Source organism: Sphaeramia orbicularis, chromosome 13 (genome assembly GCF_902148855.1).
Source record: "Sphaeramia orbicularis chromosome 13, fSphaOr1.1, whole genome shotgun sequence".
NCBI lineage: Eukaryota > Metazoa > Chordata > Actinopteri > Kurtiformes > Apogonidae > Sphaeramia > Sphaeramia orbicularis.
Genome location: NC_043969.1, coordinates 8,034,529 through 8,047,098, shown reverse-complemented (window position 1 = coordinate 8,047,098; position 12,570 = coordinate 8,034,529). Strand labels below are relative to the sequence as shown.

The 12,570-nt window shown below is 39.0% G+C and overlaps 1 protein-coding gene across 2 annotated transcripts in view; it reads left to right on the top strand.

Annotated features, from left to right (window-relative positions):
* The window catches only part of eif4g1b (eukaryotic translation initiation factor 4 gamma, 1b), a 43,382-nt gene that overhangs the window by 4,359 nt on the left and 26,453 nt on the right, over nt 1-12,570 (top strand). The window contains exons 2-7 of one of the 2 annotated variants that reach the window (XM_030152804.1): nt 5,170-5,222; nt 6,911-7,032; nt 7,567-7,653; nt 9,909-9,941; nt 11,007-11,027; nt 11,554-11,745. In XM_030152804.1, coding sequence (XP_030008664.1) covers nt 6,958-7,032; nt 7,567-7,653; nt 9,909-9,941; nt 11,007-11,027; nt 11,554-11,745 — 408 coding nt within the window. In that variant the 5' untranslated portion in view covers nt 5,170-5,222; nt 6,911-6,957. The remainder of the gene's footprint in view (nt 1-5,169; nt 5,223-6,910; nt 7,033-7,566; nt 7,654-9,908; nt 9,942-11,006; nt 11,028-11,553; nt 11,746-12,570) is intronic. The other variant, XM_030152805.1, reaches the window with a different exon arrangement.

Sequence of the window (12,570 nt, the reverse complement as noted above, 5' to 3'; positions counted from 1 at the left end):
CCAAATCTGTTGACATTCAGAGTGTGAATGCACGGCACATAAAATGTAGGCTACATTTGTCTATAGCAAGTGTTAGTATCGCAATAAAGATAAATTTTCAATATACTTTGCAGCCCCACTAACTTGCCTAAATTACTTTTTTTTTGTTTTGTTTAGATAAATGAATAGCAATTTGGGGCCAAAGTGTGAAATGTGAAATCCTTTATATTAAGTACTTTCCACAGTGACGTGGCCAACCAGAGTTAATCGAAGCCTGCCACCTCTGAAGCTTACTTATGTCTATCTACTTATAACTCTGTTACTACTCTACACAGTGACTCTGGCAGGTATAGACAGCCTTCTCAGTCTCCAGGCCTGTGAACTGATGAGTTACTTAAAACTGTGAAATTTACTCTAGAGATTGGAGGTGCAGCTATCGATTCTTTTTTGTTATCACTTAATCTACTGATTTTTTTTTTCTTTTCAATTTGATTAAATGATTATTTGAATAAGGAAAAAATGTGGAAAAGACATGTCTGAAAATGACAAATAACTTGTTCTTTATTCCAGAATCAGCTGAAACAACAACCACAAAAAGTATAAAAGTAAAAGGATATATAAAAAATATCTATATACAGTTATCAACAACAATAACAATGCTATAAAATAAAAAGTGTATATATAAAAATAGATATATTTATATTTAAACAAGTCAAATTATATCTACAAGCAACATGTGCACTGCAGTCTTCAACACCTTTGCGTACAACTTACAACTTAAGATCTAACTAAGCTAACTTAAAAAAAATTATTTTAAATGTTTGTATGAAAGCTTAAAAGTTTAAAGGACTGAGTGATGTTTACAAGGAAGAAAAGTGACCAAATAGACATTTTCTGCCTTTTTGTCCTAGTCTGTTCTAAGCTGAGCACCATGTTGTTTGTGTTGGTCCTGGCGTCATGTGCGTCACAATAAGCATCCATGTGAAACACAACAGCAGAACCAATGTTTCATGGCAGCACAATTAAGGAAACAAAGCTCGATTCAAGTTGATTAATCATTTCGGCTCTATTAGAGGTAATGCATGTAACTGTATAATATAGAAAATGACCTCAACAAGTTTTTTTGACACCTGGAGCACTTCATCAATTTGAAAGCCAGTGATTCATTTGTAAACACACAGTCTCCCCACACTCCAGAGGTGACATAATAGCCATCTTCTTTTGCACACTTAAGCATATGCAGCCCCCCCCTTACTGGGTCACCAGAGTGCATGTGGGAGCTGTGCAACAGTTGAAGGAGCATATTTCACCAGTAGTGGTGCTGGTGCTTGGGTCTCCACGGTGCTGCATGTCAGACTGGTTTGAATGACTAGACTGTGTGATTAGGGGGTTGGGCGCGCCTCTTTGCTTCAGCTCTTGTTACTAAAAACACAGATTCTTGAAAAAAAAAAAAAGGCCACTGGAATACCCCCATTTGCAGGAATTGTAATGATTTTTCAGTTCACATAAATTCTGCAGACAAACGGCATGTATGTGTTTGCTCCTGGAGTTGTACCTGTTGAAAAAGCTGACTGTAACTCTCTACTTCTTGGTGAAGTATTCCTCTAAAAAAACACCTCAGGGTTTTTTTTGGTGTCTTCCCAGTGAAGGGAGTATATCCTGTGAGGTACTGTGAGTTGTAAGGCTTAGACCCTATTTTAGCCCTTAAGTTGTTCAAATGAACCAGTACGAGTCATGCTTACGACATTAATTGTGCTCTGTGCATCACTCATAAGCAAGGGAGGCACAAATTCAGTAAAAAAAAAAAAAAAAAAAATTATCATAAATGCACCACATTGGACCTTTTTATTACCTGAATTACGCGCATGGGCAGAGCCTGTGGGTACAGCCATTGCTGACTGAAAGTGATGTATTTGTCATTGAATTCTGGTGATGGAGTACGAGTAAACAAGCAGCAGTCAGTGAGCAGAGTGAGTGGAAAGTACACGCTTGCACTTGTTGGTTGTGCAGCCGTAAGCTTAGCATTGTGCTATTGTCCTAGAGACGCAACCCAGCACTGGCCGATAATGTGTCATCTTAGACTGGTGTCTGCTGCACACTGGTTTGTGACCCATTCTTTTCAGCCCAGGTAATCAGACAATACTACGAGCTTTAATCACTACCGGTGCTGGAACAGCCCATGAAGGAGGCAACATATCGCTGACCATACCTGACTGATGAAGCCATGACTTGGTACTCATGCTCAGTCTGGCAATGTTTTTTTTCTGTGGTTGAGCCTTTGAACCGTTGTCTGTCTTTATGAACTTGTACAGCCGCTCCTTGCTATGTTCCAGGCTACATCATCCCTGAGATTAATCTACTATCAATATCAGTATTTTTTGTGCCCAGTCATAATTGTTTATCTTCTTTTCATCATTTGTATGTGGGATAGTCATGGTATCACTGGTGATTACAACCATTCCTATAGCATGATTTCCTCTTCTTTGAAAACTGAAAAAAAAAAAAAAAAAAAAATCTCCAGATTCATCATGACTCAGGCTTTTCTGTCGTCTTGCTGCCTTTTGTGTATCAGGAAAGGGGTAGTGTGGGTCAGTGTTATTGTCGACCAGGGCTATAAATACCAATCGTCTCACTATTTTGAGGAACCTATAACCTAAAGAGGGTGATTAGACTGAAATCAGGAAATGACCCTTGAGAGTCAACACTGTGACAGTTCAAGTAAGTGTTCAGATTAATTACAACATGCATTTTTAGATTAGGAACAAGTGCCGATAAAGTAACAGTAAATGGAAAATAATCCAGGATATTAGCAATTAGAGATAAGGTGACTAATCAGAATGTTTTACAAACACTGGCAGAACTTGTCTCCAGTAGTGGCCAGCAGCTATTTTCAAGCTTCTGAACTGGAAATACTGACTTGGAGGGAAATCTATAGCTCAAAAAATGGCTTGATGTTCAGTTCAGCAGTTCAACAGTTCAGTTTCTAATAAAGTCTAATTTATGAATATAGTTGATTTCTAGCTGTTTTGAGTAGGTTAATCTGCTGTTTTTTCCTGCTTTAAAGTTTATGACCCTAATGGACAGCCTCCTTCAGCAGCTCAAAGGTGATAAGTGCATCTCTATGAGCCTAACCAACAACACACGGACGAGAGACTCTTTTCACTTATACATATATATATATATATATATATATATATATATATATATATATATATATATATATATATATATATATATATATATATTAAAGCCTGGTTTTATTTTATGAAAATAAATTCAGTTTTGCAAAATTAGGTATACCTGATGTTAAGTAAAAAATAATATATAGGAGCAATTGAATCACTTCTCTGTATTGTGAGTGGAGTCATAAGAGCATATTACACATGTTGTAATTAGATTAAATCTATATTGAATGGAGGCTTTATATTTAAATGGTTTTTTGGTATGACAACTTCCTGATTGGAAGCTCTCAGAAAAAAAAGCTAGACCAGACCCTATGCTCTGAGGTATGGAAAGAAATCATTTTAGCTTAATTCTTTGTCTCTGATACCTTCTACTTGAATCCAGTTCTTGGCCATGTCTGTGTTGTAACAAGCTATTTTACATTAAGTAATAGGTTGTTGTGAGTGAATGTTTTATTGTATTGTGAAGAGCCCAGAACGGAGCCACACCTTTTGCTCCTTTGTCATCAAATCAACTGATTGATTGCTTGTGTTGAATACAGTGTCTTGAGCCAATGCAAATGTATTTAATCAGACTGGTGAGGGGTCTCCCAGACGCTTTCCTACTGGGTAGAATACACACCACATTGTTGATCATTTCAATTTCACAAGGTTAACATGGCCCACCCCATCTCTTTTGTTTCACCTATTGTTTCACCTAAACTTGTATAAAACCCTGGGCTGAAACTCACTCTAGAGAGAACCTTTCAGCTATGCTGCTGTGCGCCTCTTCACTGAGTAGAGTATCAAACTTCTCTGAACCAGCCACAGTGTGGACCTGAAAGATTTTGATACAAGGAATCCTGTCCATCCTTCCGAGATCTTTTTCCGACCGATTTCTCAGACACTAGGCCTATTCACCCAATTCTTTTCAAACTGGACACACATATTCTTTACCACTAGGAAAGGTACAGTGCACCATATGATAGATGAATTTCAATTTTTTTTTTTTTTTAATTAACTAATTAATTAACATTTTGAAAAGGTTTTAAAATGATTGAAAGTTAAGACTCTAAACAAATCCCTATCTAGGCAGGGTATCAGTGAGCAGGAGGGGCAAGTGTTGTGTGACCAGGCGGGAGTATTGGTAAGGTCTAGTTACTTTTTCACTAGTTTTTTTTTTTTTTTTTTTTTCTCAGTTTTTGTTAAATGTAAACTACGAAGTGATGTTTTTACCAAGGCTGATATCAACTGATTTTATGTACATGCTGTCAGGCACTGTATGTGTTTATTACATTCAAGTTTTAATTTTAAACTTAATAACTATGGTCAACAAAGTCATCTTATTAATGGGCTGCGTCATTCTGAAGTTACTTGTTAGGAGAGCTTTCTTGGGTGAACCGTTTTCATTATTGTTATGATCTGTTTGAATAACATCTGCTACATAATTCTGCCAGAATGGGGAAATTTCTTCTCACTCCCAGGGCTGCAAGAAAAGAATGACATCATTCTTTTCTTGTTGGTCCTGGTTTGGGAGTTCTCGCAACTTGGTCTTGACACACCATTCAGGCAGAATTTTTTCTCTTGCAGTGTCTGATAACTATTGTGTGATTGGTCAGAAATTGGAAGAGGACTTCCCAGGAGTTTGACACGTGTGCTTCTGATGATGTATAAAATGTCCTGGCCAGAACGAACATTGTTCTTGCTCTTGCCACCTTGAGAAAATGAACACATTTCTCTGTTCTTGTGGAGTATGTAGCAGGCTTATCATGGTTAAGCCTTTTGGCTGTTTCCTTACTGCTGTCATCTTAGTACATGGGGTGGTATTTTTGCTGACGTGAAAACACTCATGACATTGTCATAAAGTCATGTGCTTGTTTTATGTTTGCTCTTTTATGTCTTCAATATTGCATCAGTGTTTTCACTGTTTGTCTCCATGCCATCCTTTTTTTTTTTTTTGTAAATGTGCTCTATGCCATGTTGAGTATCAACACAAATAAGGTTTGTCTTCCTGTCTTTTTTTTTTAAGGCTGAACTGTTCCTGTGTGTAACCACACTCTGGACCTAAAAAGATTCATAAATGTAAGTGCACATTTATAATAAACATATGAGTTGCAGTTTAATTGTGTGTAAAACTGCTCAGTTTCCTGCAAAAAAATTGTATTTGTACTAAGCTGTTCACATTTACAACATATTCCTGTTTATCTGCAGATGTACAGAAGTTTAGTTGATTTGTGCTCTTTTGGTTCATTGTGTCAAAAAAAGTTTAAAGTGTTCCACCAGTGGCATATTTGTGTAATTCTGCGTGCACGGTTTCCCTCTTTCATTACATCACCCACTGTCAGGAAAAGATCAGCCTTGTGATATTTGCAAAACCTGTTGATTTCCTAGTCTTTCATAATGTAAACAAATATGTGGTTTAAACCATATTTCTTAAATGGAAAATTCTACATTTGGAATAAAGTCTAATTTGAGGTATTCAAAGTGTACTTTTTACATGACTTTCTATCAAATCTGGACAATGTTCTTACTAGGGCTGCGCAATTAATCGTTAAAAGATCGCGATCTCGATTCACACATGTATGCGATCTCATTTCTAAACACAGATGATTCTTAAGCATTTTATTTCACGGTTGCATTACAAACAAATGCCCACAAACGCAGAACCACCGCCGCCTCTTCCCTCAACCAATGGTAAAGCGTCTTTATAATGTGTGAGCCTGCTGCTGTCGGCTGCAGTTGAGCAAAGAAAGAATGAATTACAGCGGAGGAACGACTGCAGTAATAGAGTGAAATGGATGAAAACCCTAGTGGTAGCGGTGAGTCACCTCTCTCAGTCACCTGAACTCGTGCCCAATTAAGGTTCACTTTTGGCTGTGTTAATCTCATGTGGGTCTTGTTTTCTGTCGTCCAGATCCAAGTGTGTTTTCATTTTTACTTCTCTGACTTCTGCGCTGTTCTTCTTATCCTTTTCTTTTCTTTGCGGGTGAGGATAACTCGGCGTTTAACCAAGAATCAAAAGTCTCGCCCTCTACAAAAATTTTATATTAAAAATATTCCATTGTGCCGGATGGGAAGTTTCTTTGTGCTGCAAACTTTCACAGATCAGCTGACGTCCCTTAGCAACCGGGACCATAAGTGCAGGGAAAAGGTAAATGAACATAAAGGCTCACTTTCACTTCTGCGGGGCACGGACCGCACCACCCCGTACCTCCATTTTATAAGTAGGAGGGAAACCGACACATGCACGGGTAACCTGCTGAAACGCATGAGTGTGCAATCCCCTCCCACACACACCCCAACTGAAACGCACGCACGTGCACCCCCGTCAAACTGCACACGTGCAACGCCCCCCCCCCCCCGCCCCATTACTCACAGCCCCACCAACAGATCAGTTCAACAGCAAACACTGCATAAGTGACCGGACTACTTGCAGAGTGATATGAAAGACGTGAATCAGAGGTAAAAGAACCCGTTTTCCTTGACAGTGGCGCAATGAACATTTTGTGAAAAAAATCCTGCCAGAGAATTGTGATCTCAATTCTAAGCAGAAGAATCGTGATTCACATTTTTGCCAGAATCGTGCAGCCCTAGTTTTTACTGTAAATAATGGTAAAATATTAATGCATACATGGTAATATTGTGATTGGTGTGAAACAAAAGATGCAACAGTCCATTCTATGATACGCTGACATGTAGTATTGCTTATCAGGCCTCATGACGCTGGTCCAGAACCAAATACATAATCTCTCTGTTTTCCCTGTCTTCAGATCTTTATACAGGCCCACATCTGCCTCCCCATGCAGAACTCCATGAAATGAATAAAGCACCACAGCCTATAACGGGACCCCCTTCCACCCCCCACCCTGCCCCCTCCCCTGGTCTCTCACAGGTAAGGAAAGTTGTTAGTTGACTTTCTCCACTGTGCTTTTTGGAGGTGTGTTTACACCATACCAGAAAAAGGGTGCTATCTATAGTGTTTTTGTGTTGATAATGAGAAGTAGATCTTTCAACAAAGGGCTTTCTCTGTTAGAGCTCTTTCCTTTAAGTTTGAACTCTTTTTTTTTGTTGTTGTTGTTGTTGTTCTGCTGTTTTATGCATTTTTGTTCTTTCTCTAAGCTACCAACTTTCTTTGCTTCATCTTGGATGTAAATATCCATGTTACAGAAAAAAATGTTTGATATTTTTATGTTTGTCTTCCCTCCACACAAGAAGCACTGATGTCTATATTCCAAAGAAAAACTGATTCCTTGAAATGAAGACATGGAAAAAATGCTGTCATTGTGTAAATGTCACATAATGGGAAAACGCTCACTGGCATCAGTAACTTGTGCTGCTATGTTGATCACTTCTGTATTGTTCATTGTTGCCGTCTCACTTCTATCGGTCCTGCATCCCACTCTTCTCCTATTGATGTCTCTTGCAGCCCTCTTTCCCCCCTGGGCAGCCTCCCTCTGTTGTGTTTGCCACCCCACCGCCTCCACAAATGAACCCAACACCACAACCCCGACAGGTAGGCCAGTTGCTGCTCACATAGCCCTCAGCAGGATGTTATCCATTCTGAGAGGCACTTCTTAGTGTTGACCAAAATTCCTGTTTGGCGTTAAGAATCTATCAAGTTGTTTTGTTAAAATCTGTAATTGGAAACAAGGATGAACACAGAAAAATAGAATGAGGATAAAATGTACCAGAAAGTGTGCTGAGGTCCTCTCTTCTTGCTGCATTATGTCAGTGTTTGGCTTAATGACCGCTCACTGCTGTCTGAAAAGTCTTCCCAACAAGAATCACTGTGTACAGTTCCTGATTTCTTAGAATGCCTGCATGTCTATTTGTTTCCTGCTCACGAGTTCTGCATGATTTTTACTGACAATTTTGGCCTGTGCTTCAGAATAGCAGGAAGAATTTATACCAGTTGTCCCTGTTAAACACATGACGTGGGTTCATTTATATTCAGTGTCGGATAACACCCCATGTTAGCAACACTGCAACAGTAGTGTTACATACGTATCTAACTTCATCATATTTAATTTTAACAGATCAGTGTATATTGATTATATTTATTTAAAGTTTCAGTGCACAATGGTTTTTTGGCATATAACTCCGCCATTACCTTAGATATATAGTGGTTTAAGAAGTTCAAGAAGGAAGTAAGTCAACCTCCTCTTCAAGCCTACTGGCGAGAATTTAGTTGGAAAAATTTTGTACACTTCTTTATAACACTAAAACAACAGTTTTGTAGAAACTTAAATGCTTCTACATTCTGGAGGGGTTGTGGGGACACAGAGGCAAACCACACTCACATTTTTTGGTTCTGTATGAAAATTACAACTTTTTGGAAAGATGTTGGAATAAAAATAGAACAGATTTTGGGTTTTAAATTACAGCAGTCCATTTTGTTACTATTCTTAGGAGATCTTCCTGATGATTTGACAGTAAGCAATAAATACCTTCAAAAAATCTTTGGTGCTGCAGCAAAAAAAAAAATTAGTTATAAATGGCTTCAACTAGATCCACCAGTGCTGAAGGAGTGGTTGAAAATTATTGATGAAATTCACAAAATGGAGAGATTAACATTTATGCTGAGGCTGCAAGATGAACTTTACAAAAGATGGGGCAAATTGATTAGTTTCTTTAAAAACAATTAATTTCTGGCTTGTCTCATATGTCCTGTGAAATGCTATATGAACTGCTGCTCTAAAAATATAATTAATTAAGTAACTTGATTGCTATTTCACAACCTACTTTTAGATTTTGAGTATTATCTGTTGCCGATGGTTGTTTGTTATGCTCTGTGTGACAAAATGATAAATAACTAATAAGAAGTAAGTGTCAAAAAGAAAGAAAAGAAAAAAACAAGGAAGTGAGATTTTGAGAAGATTTTAGTTTTATATTTTTTTAAGAGGTGAGAGATAGTTGAATACGTGTTTGACACCTTTAATTACCGATCACTGATTCCTTAGGCAGGACTGTTGCTCTACATAATGGCTTATTACAGAGGCAACATGGAAGATCCCATAATCATAATATTTTAGTGTCACTTTTCTCAAAGCGGCAAGAAACTGCTCCAGGTCTTAAAAAGCACACGTAAACATGTTACCTCAACTGAAATCGAAGTTCTAACAGTCAGACTAGCACACCAAGATAATGCGATTGAAAGTCGATCTACACCTGCATGTATACGAACCAGTAGGACTGGAACAGGAACGAAGTGTTCGGCGCATGCACTAGAGCTCTACCCAAATGGTAGCCTGGAGGTCAAGCATCATCCATCTCATCTGTACAAAAAATAGAGCAGGCAAAAACTATGCTATATACAAATTTGCAGTGCTGTCCATAGTCATGCCAGTTTACCTCTGGGTTGATGACTTGGTAACTCGCTATTTACTGTTGCTGTGATCTGTAATGGCATAGGTTAATGAGCTAAAGGAGTGCATATCGCCACTTATCGTAGCAGAAGCATCACAGTTTGACTAAGGTGTGCATGTAAATGTACTGACCGTCCCTGTACTTCACCAGTACAGTTACACAGTTACGGGGGTGTAACAATTATCACCTACTGTGAAGAATCTCTGTAGAAGGTGGTTTCAGAGAGTTAAAATAAATAGGATGAAGTAGGGTTGTCTGGTCGTACTGTCCAGATAGCCGTTCAGACTTTAACTGCAGTTCTGATGATGCACAACTGGAAAGAGCCTGTGAGTGCAGAGAGATGCATGTATCTTATGCTTTTGTCTTTAACCTCTGTCCTATCTGCCTCTCCTCCCCCTCTAGTTTGCCCCAGGGCCCCGACCTATACACCAACAGGTACTAACAGCATCAATGACTAATCTGAGGGCTTTGTTTTGTAGGGCAGTCTTGATTTTTTTTATTTTTACATTTTTTTAAGCCTCAGTGAAAGTTACCTGAAAAAAGTTTAAGTGATACATATAAATATGTTCAAATTGATGAGCATATTTCAGTTGATGTAGGTATTTATTACATAATCGTTAGCCATGGTTATTAATGTTAAACACTGTTAGCATGCAGGTTACACTCACATACACCCTAACTGGAAAAAAGAACTTTCTAGCAGTGGTAAGTTAACTTGGCAGTTTACATGTGATTTACCAAACTCATTATAGAGTTGTGACATGCCAGTTTCCTTTGGCAGTCTACTTTATTCCAGATGCTTGACTTCTGTGACATCTTACTAGCATAGTAGCCCATGTGAGTGTCAGTCCAGGTAATATTAAATCAGAGTGGTGACATCTTAAACCACCACAAAGTTTAAAAATGTTTAAAAACAATGGACTGCTACTTTTTAATTCCTGGGGTATGTGGGATTTCTTTTAATTATGCATATAAAAACATGCATACATAGATATAGAGTTCAGACAGTAAACTTTAGTAGTTTGACAGGTTTTAAAGTTCACGTTGGGTCATATTTGCAAAATGAATACCGCAATGTTTTGAGTAAATAAAAAATCTGAAAAAATGTGGTTGTCTTAAGGGGTACTTTTTGCCAGAATGATATATTGCTATCTGGTTCTGGGTTTGTGCTATTAAAATTGTACTGTGAGTCACTGTAGGTAAACATAATAATGAGCATCTGCAGGGCCCTTGGAAGCCGTTATTAAAATGTTACGAGAAAGTGCTTAGGTTTATGTTTGGTCGTGTTTTGTGAGTAACTAGGCCCACTTCACTGGGATTCACTGTTCTGCTTATCCTCTGCATGCTGCTTGTCAATTCACTGCTTGGCTCAGAAGAGACAGTTCCTGGGCGCTTTGCTGTAACTGATTGTGGTGCTCTCTTTTTCTCAATTCTTCTCCCCACCCTCTTCTTGCTTCCATTTGATGTGTCTGTATGTGATCTGTGTTTGCGCGGCTGAAGGGAAGCTTCAGATCGCTACAGGTAACTCATTTTCCTCCTTCTCCTAGTTTTCCCTCTACTCTGTTTTATCCCTCTCACCCTCTTGAATAGTGCATATGTGTGTCTAATATTTTGCTTTGTTGGCTTGGTGTCATTTCGCCAGCTTATGTCGTTAGCTCCCAGGCCAGCAGCAGCATGTCAATGAGGGGGCTCTGAATGAACCAGCATTAGCTGCTTTATCTCTTCTGGCAGGCAGGGCCAATATGTTTCCAGCTGGAGTCTAGCCACAGATTCATGGGCAAACTATGAGCCCAGCTATTAGGCTGGACAGGCTAGCTCCACTCACTGTGAGATACATATAAGGGCATGGAAGATGTTTTTTATGAGAGAGGTTTCAGAAAGGTAACTAATAATTCCCTTCCACTACTGATTTGTCGATACGTCTCCCTTTATTTCTCCTTTTTTTGCTGCTCTTCTATTTTCTGTTCTCTACCTTCTCCTTCGCCTTCCCTTCTGTCTCACCTTCTACCTTTCTTGCTCGTCTCTTTTCCTCTGCTTTCCCTTGTAGCCCTACTACACAAATAGGGCCAGCTTGCCCCCCAGCAGTGGGCCACGGGGCGTTCCCCCCAGCAGCGCCCCTCGGCCTGTGACTCCCACCCACGTCTACCAGCCGGGGCCTGGTTCCCAAATGATGATGATCTCTGGACAGCAGTTGCCCTTCCCCAGCTCACCACAGGGACCATATTTCATACCAGGACAGGTAAGGGATCCATAATGGCAGGGACATTTATTTTGTCATGCTCTATGTTCTGTCTGTTTATTTCTCGGGAATGGTGAACTTTAATCAGCATCCGTGTACTAGTGTTAGCCAAATTAATAATTTTCAAACTGTTATCCTTTGAACAGAATGTCAAGTTGGCTGTTAAAATAACAATTTTCTTCCAAATAAGATAAAGGGAGAAAATGTTACAGGGATGAGAGTAAAAACATGGCAATGTGTGAATAGTAATGGAAAAAGTGACATCAAGATTAGATAATAACTAGAGAGTAAGATGATATGTTGCAAATTACAGGCTGCTTATTTTAAAAGTGGGTATATTAAAGTAAGTGTTTTATGTATTAAACTTGATAATTTGAGGAGAGTACAAATGTGCATTTCTGTCCTGTATCCAAAGAGGCCCTGCATGTGAGATGGGGCTCAGCAGGCTAGGCCAGCAGGTGCTTCAGACCAACAAGACTAACATTAAAGTTGGACTCAAGCCACCACCTCTCACCCGCATCTCTTCCAGAGCTAAAGTACAACCCAACAAAGCATGTGATCTTTGAGATAGTTGACTGTTATGAGATGTTGTCCTTGTTCTTCTTCTTGTTTTATATTTTCAGTTGCTTAATGGATCAGCTTTCAGGTTGAAACTGCTCTGGATGTGCACATGGTGTTAAATGGAGACCCAACAAATTTCTGTAAAGTCTTGATTTTTCAGGCAGCAGTGCTTTCAGCAATGCAGCAGTCTAATAAAATGCTTTTCACACCACATCAAATTGTCAAGCAAGAGTTGATCTCTTTAATTTGATACTGTAGTCTGTG